The following is a 26170-nucleotide window of genomic DNA, read 5'->3' on the forward strand; positions in this document are numbered from 1 at the left end:
TATCAATGAAAAAGAACAGAAAAAAAAATTCTTTTTAACTTTGCCAAAAGCAAAATGCAGAGCAAAGCCCCAGCCACCTGGATGACAGAAGTGTTAGTCATCGAATTTGAAGGAGGAACTCTAAAATCTTAAGATATTTACTAATCTTATATGATGTAGAGACCTAATAAAAGACTACAGGAAGAGGAGAGCGAGGATTTATTGTACAAGAATGACAAAAACAGTTCAAGATAACAAAGTATACACACACATGCTGACCTGCCACCAAGACATTTTGACACACAGGAACAGATCAGTTCACAACACACAAGAAACTCCAATACACAACACGTGATTTAATATACCACGAGTCTAGCTAACCTCATGTGTTCTAATATATGTCTCTCGTGCTCCTTGGGCATCCGAATTTCCATTTCAGTCAGATTGTCTTCATCTTGTGCAATGTTGCCATTTTGAGGACTACCGCCATGCCTTCCACTGACGTAGAAATTCTTTATTGGAGAGCAGGATTTTCTTGGACTGCAATCGGCAATAAAATCTGGTGTCGAAGAGTAGACTTCCCTGGAATTCAAGATGGGCGAAAATGTTCTCACGGGGTTCAGGTCGGGTGAACATGTTCTTTTGGCATTCAAGATTGGTGAAAAGCTTTTCCTGGAATTCAAAAGGGACGAGCAGCGATTGCCATCCCCGTAGCATCTCACATGGGGCACAGTTCCGAAGCGAGACTTCCGGAATGACGGTGTAAACCTAGATAGAATAGAGAGTTAACTAATTCATTGGAAGTTGAGCACATTACCATCACCGGACTAGGTTTCTGAAGCATTTTTAAAAATGCTTCCAACATAATAACAAAGCAAGTAGTTCACCATAAGCACATCTGAATTATTTCTTGCACAGAATCACTATCTTTCAATGTGTAATACATGTACGTTTAGCGTGTTTAAAACAATGATATAGGCGTCTTCTCAGACAGAGAGAGAGAGAGAGAGACGGAGAAAGAAAGAGAGAGATGAATCGCATCCAAAGGGCTTTATTATAAATCTAATTTTTTTCAACGTCGATATCGTGGTTAAAATTGTTGCAACAAGTTCTTATAGAAATATAGGGGAGTTTTCTGAATGTGCTAGGCTTTCGGCTTCGCCTCTAGTCGAGGCATCTTGTAATATGAGCCATTGGTAATAGGGAATCAACAAATGTATTTGGATCCCTCCTAAACAGAACAGTTGATCTGACAGGCCGATGGAGAGAAGCTTCCATTGGTCAAGTTTTCTAACAATCGTCCATTCAGTTCTTATGGCAATTACAAAGAAAAAGAAAGGACATCTGAAAAATGGTTTGAAAATAATCGAAATTTGTCAGAATGTGTAATTTAGTAAAAATGCATAAGTCTGTAAACAACAATATGTATATTACAAGGGTGTTATGGAGTGTGTGTGTGTGCGCGTTCATATGGTGACGGTGGAAAGAGGTGAGCGATTGGTTGTGACATTGTCCACATTTGGTCTTAGGGGAGACGACTTTTAAACATGAGACTTGTTTAAAATAATGTGTTAAACTTCAGGACAGATCGACGAATCTTTTTTTTTTCAAATTAGAGCCAGAATATAAATCCGTTTAAAGTTCTTTTATGTCATTACAAAGCTTATATCGAATCTGTCTGTCTTGTGAAAAGTTTGTACACGTTATTTCTCCCACACCCATTCTCGGATGAAGTTGACAATTTGCACAATTATTCATTGGCATAGACAAGACACGAATCTATTAGCCAATTAATAACTAGCAATTTATTTTTTTGTTTGATACCAACAAAGGAAATTAATCTTTCAATATTCACAGATACGGCTAAATATGTAGGGTTTAGTCCCCTTAGATAATTAAACGTTATTTCCCCCTCGGAACAAGTTGAAACTTTAAACAATTACTTATTGTACATAAAACATGAATCAATGAAAACAGTAACCAATTAGGTAATTAATTAGTGTTAATTAATTGTTTTGTTTGATATCGAATAAGGGGAATAGCTTCTACATTATTGAAAGGGTATATAGTTATAAGTGTGGAGTTCTTTCCCTTAGATAAGCATTGTTTTCTTTTCTTTTTAAGGAATTTCAAAAAATATTTTGCTTGTTTTCTGTACTTAATTTATCTGTATCTAATTTAATCAATTCATGTGGAGCTCTACCAGTTAGCTGCTTCAGTAGTTCGTGAAAAAAAAAAACCGAGGCAGGCAGAGTTCCGCGGAAACACTACATTTGAATTGTAGAAATTGTAGTACCTAGATGCCAAAACAGTACATGTAATGGATCTGATGGTAAATAGTCTAGCACTGTAAAGGTTTATATAGTTCCCTTTTTCAGAGCTTGAGATCTATAGGATAGATGATGTAAAAAAGCATCCATTTCTATGGCAGTCGGTTAGCGAGCGTGTCATGTGGCCAGCACAACGACCAATCGCCTTTACTTTCCACGACTAATGCCAGGAATCAGAGGCGTCCTAAAAATCCCGAAGTTCAAAATCCATGAGATTCGAACCCAAGACCCTGCGGTTTAGAAACCAAACGCTTTACGACAACCACCTCGCCTTCCCAATAGGGTTTAAATAGCAGCCACTAATGTATGCCATGCCATGCACGAAGCCCCCAAAAAATTTCTTACAAATCACAGCTCCATGTATAAGACAAGATACATTTTTGTGTGGATGGTATCTGGTTTCATCACATATTTCCTGATTGAAGAAAAGAATCGATACGAAAGGATCTAAATCAGTGGTTCTCAACATATAGATCTGCGACACTTTTTTTTTTTACAATTTCATTATGCAGTGAACCTCCAACATTTTTGTTTCATAGGCGTAACTGCTAATATTATAAAATCGTAACAATAATGATGTGCATGTTGTATTTTCATTTTAGAAACTGTACATTGCCAAAGCTTTATTTTTTAGTGACAAAACAATGTAATTATGTTTTGTCTAATATACATTTCTGATTGAAATAGTTATTAATACATTACAAATAAGAAAATTATATCTTTGTGATTTGTATTTATTTACCTTTCTATTGCTTATTCAATCTATAAATATAGGATGTGACAACTTCAGTGACAACATGACATTATGGAGCATGTAAACAGTAAAACACATTGCTACAAAGTTGTGCAAACACGATAATGTCATTGAGAGGGTTGAGCTACTTTCTGTGTCGCCAGAAGTCAAGAACACTATGGATGTCAGATGGATCCAGTCTTCTCCGCATGATGAACAGTATATTAAACTGTTCACTAAATGTATGTAGCTTCTATCAAAATGTTTTAGGAGGCGCGGTGGATGAGCGGTAAAGTGCTTGGCTTCTGAACCGAGGTCCCGGGTTCGAATCCTGGTGAATGTCGCGTAGTTATCCTAACTCTGTTTTTTATTTCCTCTACTCGTAGCACTTGTACGGGGCGAGAGTGCCTTGTATTTTTGTTTTGAATTGTTTTTGCTACGTCACAAAGTCCTATGATATTTATTGGTCATTCTTTGTCATGAGGCAGTTCACCCTCTGAGTTTGGTTCAAACGGACGGTGTGTTGGAAATAGGAAATAAAAAACAGAGTTAGGATAACTACGCGACAGTGAAGACTGGGATTTTTATTTAGGCATCTTTGGGCGCCTCTGAGTCCACCCAGCTCTAAAGAGTACCTGACATTAGTTGGGGAAAGTAAAGGCGGTTGGACGTTGTGCAAGCCCCATGACTATCTCGTTCACCGTGGGTCACAGAAACAGATGACATTTACATCATCAGCCCTTCAGGTCGCAAGATCTGAAAGGGGAACTTTACTACTTTTTTTATAACAATGTTTGAAAGTTTGATTCATTTGACAATTTAGTATTTTTTTAAAAGTTACTACCAAAAAACAACTAAAACCAATGTGAAGTTTTACACATTCATCATAATCATTAAACTCCATTTCATTGTTGGCCTGAGTAATATAATTCCACCCTTCCTCTCTACCACCCTACTCCGGTGAGTATTAAACATTAGAACACAAAAATCCATATTTCCGATGGTCTTCAGTCTAAGAGACCCCTGGAAAACTGTCGCTCGTCCCCCAAGGGGTCGTGATCTATAGGTTGAGAAACTGTTCTCTAAGTTGTGAAAAATCAATCACATAAAAAACGTATAATACACTGTGTTAAGGGTTAGGCAAGGACGAACAAACAAATGTAGTGTGAATGTCTCAATCTCAATATCATTTATTAAATTGGGCAACAATAACACAGACAATGCTTAAAATTGTTTTTATTAAATAAAATGTCAGAAAGTTGTTTTACATCTGTCAAAAATAATACATAAACGTCAATCAAAAAAAGAAAGCGTGTAGATTGAGGAGTATAGAATATTGCCTCATGACATACATTTAAAAAAATGGAAAAGCACAATGTCATACAACATATACCAGGACAAATTTGTACAAATGCTCCTTCTTCCCTAGTGCTAATAGTGCATGGAATGGGCTGCCTGAGCCAGCCAGGAAAACCAGTGACTTGACAGAATTTAAGTCATTGGTCAATATGCATGTCTAGATGTATGATGCGTAGGAAGTAATCATCTTTTTTTTTTTTTTTGAAGTAACGTCTGTATTTTATAAGATTAGATTGCTTAGCAGACAGTCGAAAACAAATTATATGAAGGGATACAATCACCATCAGATATTGTTGTCTTTACAGATTCCCAATCCACTCTTCAAGCACTTATCAGCAGCACCACAAAAAGCCCAAGAGAGTTAACAACACTAATAGTGATAACGCATCAGATGATGACAAAATTAAACATCAACATCACATTGCAGTGGATCCCTGGACACATTGAAGTCATGGGAAATGAAAGGCCAGATAAGCTTTCAAAGGCAGGATCATCTATGGAACAACCAGATAGACCTGTTAACTACCTCACCCTAAGGTCAATGTTAATCAACAACCACAAAGAGGATGGGCAACAGGAAACACATGCAGAGCCATGTACAAAGAAATGAACATGCCTAACAAACTGGACAGTATTAACTTCCTCCCCCGCAAAGAGCAATCTACAATCTTCTAACAAATGCCAGGACACACACCTATGTTAAATTACAATCTAAATGAAATAAATTCCACACAACTTCCCCTTTGTAGACACTGCGCACACTCCTACTGCGCACACTCCTACGAAACCGTAAACCATATCCTCTTTGAATGCCCCTCACTAACCCACCTTAGGCAGATCCCACTACCACTACAGCCCAACATAACCAACACCCTGTATGGCAGTGCTGAACAACTGAAGAAAACAGCACACTATTCTTCATTGGCACAGTCTGCAAAAGAGCTGACAGCTCAGCAGCAAAAAGCTGGCTACAAGAATAAGATAAAGACATACATATTTTTATAGACTCTATAGACAGTATATTTTTAGACACGCAGTGTCTGAACTGAATTGAAAAAAAACTGTATAGATTATAATTTAAAGACTGTTAAATCTAGTTTAGTATCATTATTTTTACTTAATAGATCTAAATCTTAACTTATTAATTAAAATAAATGTATAATTATCTAAGTTTCTAAGCCTACCTCTCACCGACTAAACATGGATCCCACTTTAATCCATTCATACCGTTTCAATAATTTTAACTCATGGTCCCCAATATATGACCTTTGAGATGTGTTCGCACGGGGAATAAATCTCTTACAAAGTAATGTAGCCTTCGATATCTAGACCATGATCGATTATTCAGAGATTTTTGTCACAAGTACAGTCTTATCTACTTCCTACTTCCATTTTATAAAAATAAAAATTGAAATCAAAAGTAAAAATATGGATTAGAAAATGTTTTCGTAAATTACCGTCACAATAGTGTAGATTTACTCCGTTTTAAACTGGGGATGATTTGAACATTTAAAGTTAAACCAAGTGATCTACTCTTTGTTACACTTTGAATTCTACAATCTCACTTGAGTCTTTGAAGTAATGAAATTCAGTAAAGAGAAAAAGAAGAGAAAGAGATATGAAGAAATGCCATGGAGATATATAGAGACCTAAAGAGAAGAGTACGAAAAAAAAAGGAAGACCAATTAAATGTCATGGATGCCACATTGAAAGATCACTAAATGAGGAATGAGAGATCAGCTTATTGAAACTTCTTATCGTTTTTTTTTTTTTTTGTTTTGTTTTGTTTTGTTCACATTTCTAATTTCTATTTTGCCGGTAACATATACGTTGCAATAAGAAATTTTGGTTGAAAATTCATTAAAAATGTCCGAAACGTTACAACCGCAGTTTATATCACCAGACAAACGTTGCACCATATTTCATATCACCAAAAAAAATGTTATACCATATTTTATATCACCAGAAAAAACGTTACACCATATTTTATATCACGAGAAAAACGTTACACCGCAGTTTATATCACGAGAAAAAAAATTACACCATAATTTATGTCATCAAACAAGCGTTACACCGTAGTTTATATCACCAGACAAACGTTACGCTGTAGTTTAAATCACCAGAAAACCGTTACATCATATTTTATATCACCGGAAAAACGTTACACAGCAGTTTATATCACCACAAAAGCATTACACCATATTTTATATCATCAAACAAGCATTACACCGTAGTTTATATCACCAGACAAACGTTACGCTGTAGTTTATATCACCAGAAAACCTTTACACCATTTTTATATTACAATAAAAACTTTACACCGTACTTTCATATAAGTACTAGAGTGATATATTTGTCATTAACAAACTACAAACTAATCGAGGCAACTGTATTGGCATCTATCCCTTATCACATTGTGCGAAGGTCCTGACGTTTGATTAGAGCTCCAAAGGCCGCATTGTTTCAAATGTCGTTACAAAACATTATAATAAAAAAAAAAAAAAATCCTGAAAGAGCTATTTAAAGTTAAATAAAGAAAACATGTTACTTCAGTGTGACGTCTGTTTAGGATTTTAAAAAAAACAACATTATAATATATTTAATAACTATTGATTAAAAAAACATTTAGAAAAAAAGAATCGACACTGATTTATAGTTGATTTACAATCATTAAATGTTCGGTAATTAGCTGACGGGATTATGTTTCATTAATGTCCACCCCTCCCCTGGCTATCAATAGCTCTGTATATAAATAATATGCTATTTAAGATAATGTTGTTATCAGTGACTATTAAGGAATTTTTTTTTTCTTTGTATTCTGTCAGTTGATAGTACATAATAATATGTATTGTTCATATCTAATACTAAAATTACAAAGATTTCACATGACTGTAATGATACAAACATTCTTTAAAACATATCATCCATGAACGATTCCACATCGAACTGATTCTCGGGACTGGAAATAATCTGAATATCCCTCTGGTCAACTAGCTCCAGATGCCCAGATCTTCGGTGCCAGAATGGAGAGTTGAGCAAAACAAAATTTCCTTCTTTGAGATAGTCTGAGAGTTCAATGGGAAGGCCGAGTCCGTTAAAACGATTGATATGCTTCTCTGCATTCTTACTGATCTTCAATACAGTTGTCTTCCCTGAAGCATCCTTAGGAGAGAAAAAAAAATCAAATTAAGCATCTTCATTTGGATTTATAATCTGTTACATTAGTGTTTCCCAAACGTTTTTTTATAACGGAACAGTTCGCACATTCAGAGTTTTTGGCGGAACACTGCTTTAGGCCTATATTTATATATGGGTCAATGACTTATATAGTATTATATCATAGAAGAGCATAACGTTTTGATCAGGCATGATAACAGCAATTTGAATTCTAACAGATAAACTTGACTAGAAATCATTTTCAGCTTGATATTTTGCCTCTTTATTTCATTTTCTAGCCAGAATCTGGATTAGCTCAAAGTTAATAGGGATGTTATAGAGTTTAATTCGTTACCAAAAAGAAATAATAATTACTAATAGCCTAATAATCTTTTTTTTTCTGCATTTACTTAAGGAGATTAATACATGTGTAGGTCTATTAATCCAGTAGTTTGCGGAACACCAAGTCAAGCCTTACGGAACACTATGGAGTTCCGCAGAACACAGTTTGGTAAACACTGAGCTACATTATGGTTTCATAAAATCAGATACTTGAATTCATAAACAGCTATGCCATAGACATTGCTTTCAAAATCTAATCCTAAATGAATGACACGGACGTTTCAAACTTGGGACAAAGATTCCAGTTTCAATGGCAGCACCAAATTAATTTATCTACCACGAAATTCTTTTTTTTTGGGGGGGCTCGTTAGATCATACACTGTAGGCCTATCTATAGATGCACTTTTTTTTGTATGCGTTACTTGTTAGTACAATTTTGAACTTTGAGCTCATGCTGTCGGAGATTTTCATATATGGTGGGGAAAGTATCAATATCTTTTTTTTTTTTGGTGTATCCGGTGTACAAACTAAAGGACGTGTTGGTAGGGGCTCTATTTGAAGAGGTCGTTCATCATTGTATGCACTTTTTAGTTCTGCCGAATTGTCTTGGCTCTTCCGTTTGTCGCACAAAATAATGTCAAAATGGAGGAAACATTAGACCCCAGACCTATATACATTATAGTTCTATGCATTAAACTTTCACTCGATGACTGTAAACTTATAAACAAATGGGCAACTAACTAGCAAAGCGATTGGACACACACATACCAACTGCCACGCAACGTCTTCTTTTTTTTTTTAATTACTTTGAAAAGGCAGCACGGAAACCTTCTCACATAAACCCCTCTCCTTCCTACCCCCACCCCAACTGTTCCACCAAAGTGAATGAACCACTGTTCACTGAGAACGATATAAGCATGTTAAATGGAAAATTAGCGGCGGGCGACCCGTGACAATAATCAAGCACAGTCGCATCACGACGAACAAGAAAAGTGCTCTCGGATCTCACGTACTAAGGTAAGTTCTACTGATAAACCAATCGGTTAATCCTTTTTTAGACAACAAAACCTATAAGGTAATGCATGTATTTCTTTAAATTTTGTGTGATTAAAAATTAATGATAAGATTAATTCAAAGTAATTTTACATCCTGCGAATGCTCCCATAATACTTTGGCCGTGCCCCCCCCTCCATCCTTATTTCTTGCACTTTTCAATACAACTGCCCACATTAGTAATCAATCATTCATGGCCCTTCTTAATAAAGTTTAGATTTGTTGTTACGTTCACATTTTCATTCACGACGAAAGTGTAAGTTAATAGTAAATCGATCTATGGGTCAGATGATGTGAAATCTGTTTCTGTGGCCCACGGTTAACGAGCAGGGTGTCATGTGACCAGCTCAACGACCAAACGCCTTTACTTCCCCAACTAAAGTCAGGTACCCATTAGAGCTGGGTGGACTCAGCAGGGGCGCTTTAAAAAGCCCGAAATTTCAAAAATCCAGTTCTTCACCAAAATTTGAACCCAGAACCATCGGTTCGGGAGCCAAGCGCCTCCTAGTAAGTTAATAGTAGGATTTGTAAAAAAAAAAAAAAAAAAGTTGACACTTTCAAGATGAAATTGAATTTTTTGTTGCACTCACCTGTAAAGTTAGTAGATAATGTCTGGAATTGGAATGGATTTGAATAATTTCAGCCAAAACACTCACAGCCGACTGGGACTTGTCTTAACAGAGAATAGAGAAAAGAAATGCACTAGAAATATTGTAAATGATATATGTATCCATCTATTTGAAGCTGGTCGGCTCGGTACTTTCTCTTGTGCAATAATATTGTCTAGGTAATATTATATTATATTAATATAATTGGAAAAGACGTTACAAGTGAGTTTTTTGGTATCTTTTATTATTTACTTTAGAGTATTACATTGGGTTTCAAATAGAGACAATAGTATGGCAACTAACAATTATGTTTTGACTTGGGAAGAATTTAATTTCATACCGGTATTTGTAGGCTATAGGACATGACATATTGCTGTACTCTTAAAACTGTGTTGTCACGAACGTTAGGACTGATATATTGGACTGACCTTTGTGTGGCATTTTGTGGAAATGACAAACTAATTGGTTATTTGAATGATTTGTCATTGACTCGGCTGTATTCTTCATTTCTTGAAATCGTTCAAATCTCTCTGTGAATTAAGGATAGATTCATTTTTTGTCATAATGTGTTAACCACTAAGCACTATGGTGTTTGTATTGTAAATGGTAAATGTTGACATCAAATAGAGAGCGGAATGAATAGAAGGCCTAGCAAGTTATATTTACCACAGGTCTCTGCATGGTTTGTCTCGTCCTTTCTGCGACATTTTTCACTGCAGTATTTGACAGTGTAGCAGAAAGTACAATACATTAAGTTGTCGCTTTGTTTGCGACACAACAAGCAACAAGCAAAAGCCTTTGCCGGCCCAGGGATCCGCAGTGTCATCGTCGTCATAAGCCAGATCCTCCACATCGTGTCTTTGTGCTGCTGCAGGCGAACAGGCGCCAGGATTAAAAGGAACTAAACTAGCTTGGCTAGGCGTGTTCGTTTGATTCTGGGAAGCTTCAGCTGACTCTTCTCTTTCGTGAGGAACAAAACATGTTGCCGAATTAAAAAGATCTTTCTCTACAGATGAACTACTACATCTAGATTCAACTGCTGACGATGAAGAGTCGTCATCAGCCTCGTTATCAGATGCTTTGTGAGTGTCATCACCAGCCTCGTTATCTGGTGTTCTGTGAGGGTCGCTGGTATATGTTCCTTCAATTGTTTCAGTTTTTTCAGAGTTTTTATTTTGTGTTCTCAGATTAGTTCTGATGTTTGTCTTTCGGTTGAAGTCAATACATTCCAAATACTGAATTTCTTCTAAGGAAGTATCGACATCCTCACTCATTGAGATGATTCCCTGACCATGATTAGATACGATGTCTAGCGATTCATTGTCAGTCAATGTCCATGCACAGAGCGAGATATTCTTGCGACAATTCTCAACATCTAATTCATCATCCGAATCAATGGCACAGTTGACAAAATAAGGTTTACTCACAAAGTTAACAAATCTGTCGTCTTGGGTTTCTTCCTCTTCTGAATCGCTTTGATAGAATAACGTACACAGTTGCATGTTCTCTTCTGCTTTCATTTCAGTCGCGGAAGCTTTCAGGTCATGATTAGGAGACAGGTAATTAATAGGCATTTCATTCAACTCGTTATTATCAGAATTCGTTAGAACGGATACAGTTTCTTTATCTTTCTGTAGAATATTACTTGGCATGACCTCAGCATCAGAGCCACGTACGTTAAGATCTGTCAGTGCAGTGTGACTTTTACTCTTTTGTACAACGATTTGAGTTGCACTGCCTTGAGATGCCAATGATGAAATGTTGGATGATAAATCACATGAGAGATCATTCATTTCCGATAAGAGTGTTTCACTGATAATAGAGACTTCAGTTTCTGGTAGGACGATATCATTTGAACAGACTCTGATTTCAGGACTTGGATGAAATATTGAATCATCAGTATTTTGTACATCTGTACATTTACTTTCTACAAAAGCGCCCTTATTGTGATTAAATGCGAAGACATCGTTTGGTTCTGATACAATGACTTCGTGTTCTGGATTTGAATTTATTTGAAGTCCATTGACCTCATGAGACTTAAACATGGACATCTCATTATCTAATGAAGTGACATTCAAATTCTTAGCTATCACTGCTAGAGGCTCTTGTTTTGCATAATAGTGAACGCTACTGCCTTCATTTATTTTAGATTCTTTATTTTCAAGAATGGCATCCTTTTTAACTGTAGAAATCTTCTGACTATCTTTGAGAAAGAATTCCCTGAACCTACTTAATGCTGAGCTCTCGTCCACTACTTTACACTTTTCATTGCCGATTATTATGTTTAAAGTTTCGTCATTGTCAGAATCTATGCCGCAGTCTAAAAAATAAGATTTTTGTGGAAGAACTGGCATGACTGTAGAGAGCTCATCATCCGAATTCGTGTCGTAAAAGTCAACAGCGTTTGTGTCTTGTTCATTTTCTGAGACTTCTGCAGAGTTGAGTTGTATCCTTGAATCTTTAGTTTTGGAATAGCTCTCAGTGGTACGTTTATTATTTGAGTCTTCACAAGTAGCTTCTGACAAAGAAACACCGTGCTCTAAATAATGGTTGCATTCTAGAATACTATTTCCTTGAGGGATCTCTTTGGAATCTGTGGAGTTAACATTTTCTACGGCGTCATGTATCAATCTATTGTCTTGCAATGAAAGGTGATCAGTATTCGATGTTGAGATGGGGGATGATACTGAAGAAACTACATTTGTAAACGAATCTTTAGATTGTGGCAGAAAGATGTCTGGTGACGTAATTAAATTTGATATTAGTGTAGCAGTTTCTGAAGAAGAAGGGTATCTCACTGAGACCTGATTTGCGTTTGTTGCGAATTCTGTGGTTAAATAAGATGTTTGAACGTCTATGTCTTCAGATATTTGAACGTCTTTGTCTACAGATGTTTGAACGTCTTTGTCTACAGATGTTTGAACGTCTTTGTCTACAGATGTTTGAACGTCTGTCTCTACAAATGTTTGAACGTTTTTGTCTTCAGATGTTTGAACGTCTATGTCTACAGATGTTTGAACGTCTGTCTCTACAAATGTTTTAAAGTCTGTGTCTACAGATGTTTGTACGTCTGTCTCTACAAATGTTTGAACGTCTGTGTCTACAGATGTTTGTACGTCTGTCTCTACAAATGTTTTAAAGTCTGTGTCTACAGATGTTTGTACGTCTGTGTCTACAAAAGTTTTAACGTCTGTGTCTTCAGATGTTTGAACGTCTTTGCTTGCTGACACGTATACATCTTCTGTTTCAGATGATTGAACTTGTGTGATTTCCAAAGTGGATGTTATTATTGCTTCGGAAATTTTGAGCTCTAAATTTTGTGATTCCCTCTGCAATAATAATTCGAGATTATATGAATCTGAAGCTTGAACTTTGTCACTATTAATAACACAGCTATTTTGTAAGCAATCTTGGTCATCTGAATCTACACTGCAGTCAAGAAAATATGATTTATGTAGAATTGTTATTGGACAGTTGTTAGACTGATCATTAAAGTCACTCTCGTGAAAGTATGTCGATGGCTCTGTTAATTCCGATGATGGTAAATCTTTTGTTGCGAATGATTGTGACGGAGTGGATATTAATGGATCTAAATCTTTTGTTTCAAATAATTCTGCCTCTTTACTTTCCAAAGATAATAACTTTGTTGTTTCCAAAGCTTGCGTTTCTTTAGTCTCCAAATTTAGTATTACTTCTGATAGTTGTGTTTCTTCTAGATTTCTGACTTTCTTTACTGTTTGTTTGGGTGGTATTTCTTTTTCTACACTAATTTCTTCTGTTTCTTTTGTTGGTAATTCTTTTTCTACACTAATTTCTTCTGTTTCTTTTGTTGGTGTTTCATTTTCTACAGTAATTCCTTCAGATTCATTTGTTGGTGTTTCATTTTCTACAGTAATTTCTTCAGATTCATTTGTTGGTGTTTCATTTTCTACAGTAATTTCTTCAGATTCATTTGTTGGTGTTTCATTTTCTACAGTAATTTCTTCACATTCATTTGTTAGTGTTTCATTTTCTACAGTAATTTCTTCAGATTCATTTGTTAGTGTTTCATTTTCTACAGTAATTTCTTCAGATTCATTTGTTGGTGTTTCATTTTCTACAGTAATTTCTTCACATTCATTTGTTGGTGTTTCATTTTCTACAGTAATTTCTTCACATTCATTTGTTGGTGTTTCATTTTCTACAGTAATTTCTTTAGGATCATTTGATGGTACAACTGTAGTTTCTACTGTAATGATTAAATCATCCCCATTGTCAGAGTCTACACTACAATCTAGAAAATACTTTTGATCTGACATACTTGGTAGACTAAGGTCAGACTCATCACTAGTGTCACTATCATAAATACAATTCATTAATTTCAAGTTCGTTTTACTCGACAAGTTTTCTAAATCGAATTCTGAACTGTGAGAAGCTGTGTTTTTATTTATTCTGGTGCTTGATACAGTTTTAAATTCTGGTATTTCTTCAGTTAGTGTTTTCTCTTTAAGTTCTGAGATTGATATTTCTTCTGCTTCTGATACTTTTGTTTCTTCTAGATTTCTTAATTTCTTTACTGATTTTTTGGGTGGTATTTCTATTTCTACACTAATTTCTTTTGTTTCATTTGTTGGTATTTCTATTTCTACACTAATTTCTTCAGGTTCATTTGTTGGTAATTCTTTTTCTACACTAATTTCTTCAGGTTCATTTGTTGGTAATTCTTTTTCTACAGTAATTGCTTCTGTTTCTTTTGTTGGCATTTCTTTTTCTACAGTATTTTCTTCTGTTTCATTTGTTGGTAATTCTTTTTCTACACTAATTTCTTCAGGTTCATTTGTTGGTGTTTCATTTTCTACAGTAATTTCTTCAGATTCATTTGTTGGTGTTTCATTTTCTACAGTAATTTCTTCAGATTCATTTGTTGGTGTTTCATTTTCTACAGTAATTCCTTCAGATTCATTTGTTGGTGTTTCATTTTCTACAGTAATTTCTTCAGATTCATTTGTTGGTGTTTCATTTTCTACAGTAATTTCTTCACATTCATTTGTTGGTGTTTCATTTTCTACAGTAATTTCTTCAGATTCATTTATTGGTGTTTCATTTTCTACAGTAATTTCTTCAGATTCATTTGTTGGTGTTTCATTTTCTACAGTAATTTCTTCAGATTCATTTGTTGGTGTTTCATTTTCTACAGTAATTTCTTCACATTCATTTGTTGGTGTTTCATTTTCTACAGTAATTTCTTCAGATTCATTTATTGGTGTTTCATTTTCTACAGTAATTTCTTCAGATTCATTTGTTGGTGTTTCATTTTCTACAGTAATTTCTTCACATTCATTTGTTGGTGTTTCATTTTCTACAGTAATTCCTTCAGATTCATTTGTTGGTGTTTCATTTTCTACAGTAATTTCTTCAGATTCATTTGTTGGTGTTTCATTTTCTACACTAATTTCTTCACATTCATTTGTTGGTGTTTCATTTTCTACAGTAATTTCTTCAGATTCATTTGTTGGTGTTTCATTTTCTACAGTAATTTCTTCAGATTCATTTGTTGGTGTTTCATTTTCTACAGTAATTTCTTCAGATTCATTTGTTGGTGTTTCATTTTCTACAGTAATTTCTTCACATTCATTTGTTGGTGTTTCATTTTCTACAGTAATTCCTTCAGATTCATTTGTTGGTATTTCTTTTTCTACAGTATTTTCTTTAGGATCATTTGATGGTACAACTGTAGTTTCTACTGTAATGATTAAATCATCCCCATTGTCAGAGTCTACACTACAATCTAGAAAATACTTTTGATCTGACATACTTGGTAGACTAAGGTCAGACTCATCACTAGTGTCACTATCATAAATACAATTCATTAATTTCAAGTTCATTTTACTCGACAAATTTTCTAGATCCAACTCTGAACTGTGAGAAGCTGTGTTTTTATTTATTCTGGTGCTTGATACAGTTTTAGATTCTGGTATTTCTTCAGTTAGTGTTTTCTCTTTAAGTTCTGAGATTGATATTTCTTCTGCTTCTGATACTTTTGTTTCTTCTAGATTTCTTAATTTCTTTACTGATTTTTTGGGTGGTATTTCTATTTCTACACTAATTTCTTCTGTTTCTTTTGTTGGTATTTCTTTTTCTACACTAATTTCTTCAGGTTCATTTCTTGGTAATTCTTTTTCTACAGTAATTGCTTCTGTTTCTTTTGTTGGCATTTCTTTTTCTACAGTATTTTCTTTAGGATCATTTGATGGTATTTCTTTTTCTACAGTAACTTCTTCAGGTTCATTAGTTGGTAATTCTTTTTCTACACTAATTTCTTTTGTTTCATTTGTTGGTAATTCTTTTTCTACACTAATTTCTTCAGGTTCATTTGTTGGTGTTTCATTTTCTACAGTAATTTCTTCAGATTCATTTGTTGGTGTTTCATTTTCTACAGTAATTTCTTCACATTCATTTGTTGGTGTTTCATTTTCTACAGTAATTCCTTCAGATTCATTTGTTGGTGTTTCATTTTCTACAGTAATTTCTTCAGATTCATTTGTTGGTGTTTCATTTTCTACACTAATTTCTTCACATTCATTTGTTGGTGTTTCATTTTCTACAGTAATTTCTTCAGATTCATTTGTTGGTGTTTCATTTTCTACAGTAATTTCTTCAGATTCATTTGTTGGTGTTTCATTTTCTACAGTAATTTCTTCACATTCATTTGTTGGTGTTTCATTTTCTACAGTAATTCCTTCAGATTCATTTGTTGGTATTTCTTTTTCTACAGTATTTTCTTTAGGATCATTTGATGGTACAACTGTAGTTTCTACTGTAATGATTAAATCATCCCCATTGTCAGAGTCTACACTACAATCTAGAAAATACTTTTGATCTGACATACTTGGTAGACTAAGGTCAGACTCATCACTAGTGTCACTATCATAAATACAATTCATTAATTTCAAGTTCATTTTACTCGACAAATTTTCTAGATCCAACTCTGAACTGTGAGAAGCTGTGTTTTTATTTATTCTGGTGCTTGATACAGTTTTAGATTCTGGTATTTCTTCAGTTAGTGTTTTCTCTTTAAGTTCTGAGATTGATATTTCTTCTGCTTCTGATACTTTTGTTTCTTCTAGATTTCTTAATTTCTTTACTGATTTTTTGGGTGGTATTTCTTTTTCTACACTAATTTCTTCAGGTTCATTTGTTGGTAATTCTTTTTCTACAGTAATTGCTTTTGTTTCTTTTGTTGGCATTTCTTTTTCTACAGTATTTTCTTTAGGATCATTTGATGGTATTTCTTTTTCTACAGTAACTTCTTCAGGTTCATTAGTTGGTAATTCTTTTTCTACACTAATTTCTTCTGTTTCATTTGTTGGTAATTCTTTTTCTACACTAATTTCTTCAGGTTCATTAGTTGGTAATTCTTTTTCTACACTAATTTCTTCTGTTTCATTTGTTGGTAATTCTTTTTCTACACTAATTTCTTCTGTTTCATTTGTTGGTAATTCTTTTTCTACTCTAATTTCTTCAGGTTCATTTGTTGGTAATTCTTTTTCTACACTAATTTCTTCAGGTTCATTTGTTGGTGTTTCATTTTCTACAGTAATTTCTTCACATTCATTTGTTGGTGTTTCATTTTCTACAGTAATTTCTTCACATTCATTTGTTGGTGTTTCATTTTCTACAGTAATTCCTTCAGATTCATTTGTTGGTGTTTCATTTTCTACAGTAATTTCTTCAGATTCTTTTGTTGGTGTTTCATTTTCTACAGTAATTCCTTCAGATTCATTTGTTGGTGTTTTATTTTCTACAGTAATTTCTTCAGATTCATTTGTTGGTGTTTCATTTTCTACAGTAATTTCTTCAGATTCATTTGTTGGTGTTTCATTTTCTACAGTAATTTCTTCAGATTCATTTGTTGGTGTTTCATTTTCTACAGTAATTTCTTCAGATTCATTTGTTGGTGTTTCATTTTCTACAGTAATTTCTTCACATTCATTTGTTGGTGTTTCATTTTCTACAGTAATTCCTTCAGATTCATTTGTTGGTATTTCTTTTTCTACAGTATTTTCTTTAGGATCATTTGATGGTACAACTGTAGTTTCTACTGTAATGATTAAATCATCCCCATTGTCAGAGTCTACACTACAATCTAGAAAATACTTTTGATCTGACATACTTGGTAGACTAAGGTCAGACTCATCACTAGTGTCACTATCATAAATACAATTCATTAATTTCAAGTTCGTTTTACTCGACAAATTTTCTAGATCCAACTCTGAACTGTGAGAAGCTGTGTTTTTATTTATTCTGGTGCTTGATACAGTTTTAGATTCTGGTATTTCTTCAGTTAGTGTTTTCTCTTTAAGTTCTGAGATTGATATTTCTTCTGCTTCTGATACTTTTGTTTCTTCTAGATTTCTTAATTTCTTTACTGATTTTTTGGGTGGTATTTCTATTTCTACACTAATTTCTTCTGTTTCTTTTGTTGGTATTTCTATTTCTACACTAATTTCTTCAGGTTCATTTCTTGGTAATTCTTTTTCTACACTAATTTCTTCAGGTTGATTTCTTGGTAATTCTTTTTCTACAGTAATTGCTTCTGTTTCTTTTGTTGGCATTTCTTTTTCTACAGTATTTTCTTTAGGATCATTTGATGGTATTTCTTTTTCTACAGTAACTTCTTCAGGTTCATTAGTTGGTATTTCTTTTTCTACACTAATTTCTTTTGTTTCATTTGTTGGTAATTCTTTTTCTACACTAATTTCTTCAGGTTCATTTGTTGGTGTTTCATTTTCTACAGTAATTTCTTCAGATTCATTTGTTGGTGTTTCATTTTCTACACTAATTTCTTCAGATTCATTTGTTGGTGTTTCATTTTCTACAGTAATTTCTTCAGATTCATTTGTTGGTGTTTCATTTTCTACAGTAATTTCTTCAGATTCATTTGTTGGTGTTTCATTTTCTACAGTAATTTCTTCACATTCATTTGTTGGTGTTTCATTTTCTACAGTAATTTCTTCAGATTCATTTGTTGGTGTTTCATTTTCTACAGTAATTTCTTCAGATTCATTTGTTGGTGTTTCATTTTCTACAGTAATTCCTTCAGATTCATTTGTTAGTGTTTCATTTTCTACAGTAATTTCTTCATATTCATTTGTTGATGTTTCCTTTTCTACAGTAATTTCTTCAGATTCATTTGTTGGTGTTTCATTTTCTACAGTAATTTCTTCAGATTCATTTGTTGGTGTTTCATTTTCTACAGTAATTTCTTCAGATTCATTTGTTGGTGTTTCATTTTCTACAGTAATTTCTTCACATTCATTTGTTGGTGTTTCATTTTCTACAGTAATTTCTTCAGATTCATTTGTTGGTGTTTCATTTTCTACAGTAATTTCTTCAGATTCATTTGTTGGTGTTTCATTTTCTACAGTAATTTCTTCAGATTCATTTGTTGGTGTTTCATTTTCTACAGTAATTTCTTCAGATTCATTTGTTGGTGTTTCATTTTCTACAGTAATTTCTTCACATTCATTTGTTGGTGTTTCATTTTCTACAGTAATTTCTTCAGATTCATTTGTTGGTGTTTCATTTTCTACAGTAATTTCTTCAGATTCATTTGTTGGTGTTTCATTTTCTACAGTAATTCCTTCAGATTCATTTGTTGGTGTTTCATTTTCTACAGTAATTTCTTCAGATTCATTTGTTGGTGTTTCATTTTCTACACTAATTCCTTCAGATTCATTTGTTGGTATTTCTTTTTCTACAGTATTTTCTTTAGGATCATTTGATGGTACAACTGCAGTTTTTACTGTATTGATTAAATCATCCCCATTGTCAGAGTCTACACTACAATCTAGAAAATACTTTTGATCTGACATACTTGGTAGACTAAGGTCAGACTCATCACTAGTGTCACTATCATAAATACAATTCATTAATTTCAAGTTTGTTTTACTCGACAAATTTTCTCGATCGAATTCTGAACTGTGAGAAGCTGTGTTTTTATTTATTCTGGTGTTTGATACAGATTTAGATTCTGGTATTTCTTCAGTTAGTGTTTTCTCTTTAAGTTCTGAGATTGATATTTCTTCTGCTTCTGATACTTTTGTTTCTTCTAGATTTCTTAATTTCTTTACTGATTTTTTGGGTGGTATTTCTATTTCTACACTAATTTCTTCAGGTTCATTTGTTGGTATTTCTATTTCTACACTAATTTCTTCAGGTTCATTTGTTGGTATTTCTTTTTCTACACTAATTTCTTCAGGTTCATTTGTTGGTATTTCTTTTTCTACACTAATTTCTTCGGCTTCGTTAGTTGGTATTTCTATTTCTACAGTAATACTTTTGTGTCTTGCTTCTGTAAAAGTTACATTCGTTGATTGTGTAAATGCAATATCTGCCGCTTTTGTAAATGGAATTTCAGTTGCTTTTGTAGATGTAACATTAATTGCTTCTGATGTCACAAACTCATCTGCAGCATCTGCTTTAATGATTAAATCATCTCCATCATCAGAGTCTACACTACAATCTAGAAAATAATTTTGATCTGACATAATAGGTAGACTAAAGTCAGACTCATCACTAGTGTCACTATCATAAATATAGTTAATTAATTTCAAGTTTGTTTTACTTGACAAGTTTTCTAAATCGAATTCTGAACTGTGAGAAGCTGTGTTTTTATTTATTCTGGTGTTTGATACAGATTTAGATTCTGGTATTTTTTCAGTTTCTAGATTTACGTCTGAAATAGAGATGTATTCTAAAACTGATAGCAATGTTCCTTCTAGATTCCTTACTTGTTTTACTGTTTGTTCTGGTGGAAATACTACTTCTTCTAATTCCTTTGTTAGTATTTCTCTTTGTACTGTAATGTCTCCTAATTCCTTTGTTGGTATTTTTTTTTCTACTGTAATTTCTTCAGTTTCTTTTGTTAGTACCGGTATTTCTTTTTCTATATTAATTTCTTCTGTTTCTTTTGTTAGTACCGGTATTTCTTTTTCTATATTAATTTCTTCTGTTTCTTTTGTTAGTACCGGTATTTCTTTTTCTATATTAATTTCTTCTGTTTCTTTTGTTAGTACCGGTATTTCTTTTTCTATATTAATTTCTTCTGTTTCTTTCGTTAGTACCGGTATTTCTTTTTCTATATTAATTTCTTCTGTTTCTTTTGTTAGTACCGGTATTTCTTTTTCTATATTAATTTCTTCTGTTTCTTTTGTTAGTACCGGTATTTCTTTTTCTATATTAATTTCTTCTGTTTCTTTTGTTAGTACCGGTATTTCTTTTTCTATATTAATTTCTTCTGTTTCTTTTGTTAGTACCGGTATTTCTTTTTCTATATTAATTTCTTCTGTTTCTTTTGTTAGTACCGGTATTTCTTTTTCTACTGTAATTTCTTCTGTTTCTTTTGTTAGTACCGGTATTTCTTTTTCTATATTAATTTCTTCTGTTTCTTTTGTTAGTACCGGTATTTCTTTTTCTACACTTATTTCTTCTGATTCAATTATTAGTATTTCTTTTTCTACAGTAATTTCTTTTGAATCACTTGGTATTTGCTCACATTTTGATGCCGGTATTTCTTTTAAAAATATTGGTACGATTTCGCTTTTTGATGGTGTGACAGTTATTTCTTTTGATTCTGCTGTTGTTGTTAATACAAAAGGTTTAGTTATTTCTTTTGGATCAGCGTCAATAATTTCATACCGTTTAAGTGTTGACATCGTTTCTGCTTCTGGTGCTACTACTGTCATTGGCATTTCTTCTAGTTCTAAGTGATGTACTTCATTTGCCTTTGGGGTTTCCAGTGACTTCAAGATGGAGGCAGACGTTTCTAATTGTGCTCTAGATTTATTGTCTCCGCCTGATAACTCCTGTGTTGGTGGTGTTACTGCCATGTATGTTTCAAGATTTAATCTTCCCGTTTCTACTCCGTCAATCAAAGAGTCTTCATGATCAGAGTCTACACTGCAATTAAGGAAATAATGCTTGTCTTGCACAGCTGAATCTCCAAGGTTAGTTTCTTCGTCGGAGTCACAGTAATAAAGCTGTGTACTTGCAATACGCTCTTGGTGCTTTTCCGATTTCCAAGAAACCTTGTCAACATCTAAGTCCTTGATTTTTGTGCTTTCAATGTTTATTCTGTTTGACTCTAATCGGGGTGAATGAATAAATGCTGAAGACGATATGCATTTTGGTTCTAAATTATTGAAACTTATTGGTGTTGTTACATCGTCTGTTTCAGATGACAGAGTCTCTTGAGTGTCTGATTTTGAAACTTCTTTTGATGATGTTTCTATCAAAGTTGACGATGTAGCATGCAGTATTTTATGCGATGATACCTCTGCCGTTGAAGTCTCTTTTGTTTCAGATATTTGTCCCGCTTCGATTTCTTTTATTGCAGTTAATGTAGACACGACCATGTACGATGCTGACACCTCGCTGTTTTCATTCGTCAGCCCGCTTGAGAGAAGAGCCTGTTTATTTGTTAATGACAGTAAAAATGTGTTCTCCGAGTCCTTCTCACGCCCTTCTTGCACTTGCACTGTGTCTAAAACTTGTATCGGTGCTCTCTCTTTTGGAGCAGAACTTAATGCAATATCCCGAGCCTGAAGCGGAACATCATTGCTATCTGGTTTCAAAAAGACTGTTATATTTTCTTTTTCAAGGAGATTGTTTTCAAAAACTGAAGCGAAAGTGTCTTGACAGGAAGTTCTTTCATGAATTTCTTCTTTCACAACTCCACTGAGTGATTCCATAACCAAGAGTTCATTCTTACTGTCATTATCTACACCGCATTCGAGAAAATAGTGTTTATCTTCTGTCAGCGATGTAGCATTTTGAATATCATCGCTAGAATCTGAATCACTAGTATCATAAATTTGTTTACACAATTCTTGGCTAACCATTTTGGAACTTACTGAATACATACAACGAATGTCTTCTGTATTTGATACTAATGTTGTTCGGCTTTTATCTGTAGAAAACTCTTGTAAATCTTTTGAAATGAATTCTGGGGAATCACTTCTATATTTTAATCGTGTAGTTTCTAAATTGTCACGTGGTATCGATGTACCAATTACCTCTCTTATTTCTTGTCCAGGGGATGGGTAGGTGTAATTTTGTGCTGCTTGGATATTTTCTGAAGATATGGAAGTGTCTTCTTCGTGGGTGTTTGATCGCAAAGTCGATTTAGAAGTGCTTTTAGTTTCGTCTTGTTTAACTTCACTGTCACCTTTCGTGTGATCATTTGAGGGACAGCTACTGGAGTAAGTCACAGTACTAGTTGACCTAGCCTCTATCGTTCCTTTAATCCTCGATAAGCCAGTATCTAAATCATCGCCATCAACATCTTGCGTAATGAAGTGATCATGACTGACGTCAACCAACTGACATCTATCTAATTTTGCGGCATCATGTTCACAAACTGGATGAAGGCATCGTTCATCATTCAGGTGATCCGGAAGTGGTCCAGTGTCGTTCTTGTAATTATCAACATCATTTTGTTCCTTTTCCTGTTTCAGGTCACAAGAAATCCGAACTTTATCATTATCGTCCAGTGTTTTTGTGGGTTTGACATCGAAAATCACTGTCTTTTCACGCGCCTGTACCTCTGATGGCTTAATGGAGTCGTGAATACATTGGTTATTATATTCAGAATCTTCTACCTGGGGAGGAACATTAATGCGCTCGATGTTATCTGGCGTTACAGTTCTCAAATTGAAATTCTCACCATGTACTCTATTTTGTGCTCCATTATGCTCTGTACCGGAGGAGACAAAATGAGAATCTTCAGAAATAATGTCCTCATCGTCACTATCGATGTCTAGATTGTAGAAGTGAGATTTGTCTAGTGACGTTGCTATGAAGTGTCCAGCGGTGAAATCTCCATTGGTCATAGAGAGATTTAAACAGTCCATGTCAGCATTTCCTTGAATTTTATTTTAATTCTGTAAGAAAGTAACACAAACAAAATAACACAGGTCAACAAAGAAGTAATATATAACAAAAGGTTGGGTTTTGTTTTTAAACAATCTCCTACTTTTTGCTTGTAAACGTAAACAAAAGTAAAGTTCACCTTTCAGACTTTGCCATATATAGGGCAGATGATGTTAAAGTCAAAGAGCCCGAAATAAAAAAATCCCAGTATTCACCTGGATTGGAACTCAGGATCCCTGTATCTCTCAGCCACCGCGCCTCCTTTATATCATATAATGCTTCATTATTGCATAAGGTGGTGCGCAAAAAAAAATCACGTAGGCCTACGTCTATTTACTTATTCAACTCGTTACTAATTACAAATAAACATTTGAGTTGAGTACGGGAATTTCCGCTAATGTGGTTAAAAAAAACGATGACTCTAGTTTTAAGATGATTATTTAAAAAAAATATAACGGTAACACTAGATTTTTCACTATGTGGTCAATCAGTTGGTTATAATTTTCTCCCAATGATATACATAACATAATCAAAATAAAATACCTGTCCACCCGATTTCAAACAATATATTTTGTAAATTCATGAAAAGTTTGATCTAGATCTTTATATATTATACAAAATTGATATTGTATATCATCCTTTATGTAAAGCTACATTTAACCATTTCATTGAGCCCATTTTCCGATGAAAATATCACATACGTTGTTGTCAAAAAAAAAAAGAAAAACGAGAAAATTACTTAAAAAAAAAAAAAGACTAGGCCTATATATAAGGGAAAGGATTAAGGATGGTGAATGCAGTGGCGTCATTAGGGGTTGCGAGGTGTGCGATCCACACCGTGTGACGCAAATTTTGGGGTTGACACCCAAGTTGGAAAAACTATATCTTGTCAAAAGCAGACACATCGGAAAAGATGATAATAATAAAATCTCTAGATATATTCCCGAATATGCCTAGACACGTCTAGAAGTTAGCTTGAATTTAAATGACACAGCGCAACGTTATACTATTTCTGTCCAAAGTATAACAAAGGAAACCTGTTAAGGTGATGTTAAGTCGGTTTCACCAAAAAAAAAACTAACAATAGTTTTTATTGGAACTTATTTGAAGAAAGTTGATGGTGGTGGGATTGAAACCCTGAGCTAACCGCACCAGGTGACACCGACAAGAGTGACGCCACTGGGTGAATTCAGTAATTCATTGGCTACGCATTGGCTATATATATATATGTATATATTATACTCAGAGTATACTGGGCTTTTTAAATTTCGGATATCTAGAGCACCTCTGAGTCCACCCAGCTTTAATTAGTACCTGTTGGGGAACAGTAAGGTGGTTGGTCGTTGTGCTGGCCACATGACACCCTCGTTAACCCAGAGCCACAGAAAGAGATGATCTTTTAATCATCTGTCCTATAGATCTAGGTCGCAATGTCTGAAGGGGGAACTTTACTTTAATACTTTATAAAAATTGTACGTAGTTAAAAACGAAAGCAACCATATTTAGGGTTTACCCGAAAATTAAAAATAACGCTGACAAGAAATTCTATAATGCTGACTTTCTCCACTATCATCAAACTAATATTTAACAGTTTCAACAGTAAATATCTTATCAGGTTATAACCCCCAGACGGGTCAATAATGACCCACTTTAAAAACGTTCATATATATGAGTGATAATGTTTTTCTTATGACGATTGCTTTATTTTGCTTTTAATGACTGTACGAAATTCACGCGGCTGGGGGGAAAATGTAGGCTCAATGTTTGTATTGTTTCCTCAAAAATCAAAATACATTTTAGATCTTTGGTGCCACCTTTATTATTATGATGAATCATATTTTGAGGAAAGGTTGGTCTTCTAATAACCTACGTGACATACCGTAAGAATGCAAGGACACAGACAGTAGGCCAACAATAAATTAACAGCAGTTCTTCTTATCTTATCGATTAAAGACGTTACTTAAAAGAAAACATAAAAAGATATAAAAAAGGATAATTACGTCCTTCGCATTTAATGTGTCAATCTTGTCGTGCATATTAATCAATGACTTAATCTCTGCTAAGTCGTTGGTTTTCCTGGCTGATTTAGGCAACATATCCCATTCTCAAATGGCACTAGGGAAGAGGGAGCACTTGTACGAATTTGTTCTAGCGTATGACCCATATAACGATAGATCTATCGAACTTAAAACCACTGACTTGAATGTCGAAATTCCCCTGAAACACCACACCATGTCAGAGCTGTTGCAGATTGTTTATATTATGTAATTTTGTTTTCTTATATCAACGAAAAAGAGAATACAGACAAATAGAAGGAAAAAGAAAACTTGAATATGCATAAGAAAGCTTAAATTTCACATTGGTTCATTATAAAATAGTAGACTCATACAAACATTTTTTTTAAATTGACTCCTTGTTGGACGGATGTACGCACGAAGATAAAATTAATACTGCAGAGCCCTGAAACTGAAACAATAACAAAAGTAAAAGTATTAAGGGGAAAACCCGATGTCATGGGACGTAACTACAAGTTTTAAAAAATGCCTCTGAAGAAAAAGAGGGAAGGGAGTTAGGAAAGAAAAAAAAATGTTCTCGCGATTATTATTCTCGCCTTTATAAATACAAAACCATTCCATTTCAGATTTCGTATCAAATTAAACATACGGGATCAGAGAATACATCTCATTTTAAAAGGAACA

At 34.0% G+C, this 26170-nt stretch overlaps 1 protein-coding gene across 5 annotated transcripts; it reads right to left on the minus strand.

Annotated features, from left to right (window-relative positions):
• Positions 1-4208: 4208 nt before the first annotated feature.
• LOC106066491 (titin homolog) lies at positions 4209-25968 on the minus strand. Of its 5 annotated transcripts, none has more exons than XM_056011725.1 (5): positions 25865-25968; positions 10227-23482; positions 9989-10090; positions 9543-9625; positions 4209-7563 (listed from the first exon to the last, which is right to left on the minus strand). In XM_056011725.1, the coding sequence occupies exon 2, from the start codon at positions 23450-23452 to the stop codon at positions 10271-10273; it is 13182 nt and encodes a 4393-aa protein (XP_055867700.1). In that variant the 5' UTR covers positions 23453-23482; positions 25865-25968; the 3' UTR covers positions 4209-7563; positions 9543-9625; positions 9989-10090; positions 10227-10270. The 5 variants fall into 5 exon arrangements, with proteins under 5 accessions (XP_055867700.1, XP_055867701.1, XP_055867699.1 ...); XM_056011726.1 differs by having other exon boundaries at positions 25861-25914; XM_056011724.1 differs by lacking the exon at positions 25865-25968 and adding an exon at positions 25472-25790.
• Positions 25969-26170: the final 202 nt, after the last annotated feature.

The sequence above is a fragment of the Biomphalaria glabrata genome, chromosome 15 (assembly GCF_947242115.1).
Source record: "Biomphalaria glabrata chromosome 15, xgBioGlab47.1, whole genome shotgun sequence".
NCBI lineage: Eukaryota > Metazoa > Mollusca > Gastropoda > Planorbidae > Biomphalaria > Biomphalaria glabrata.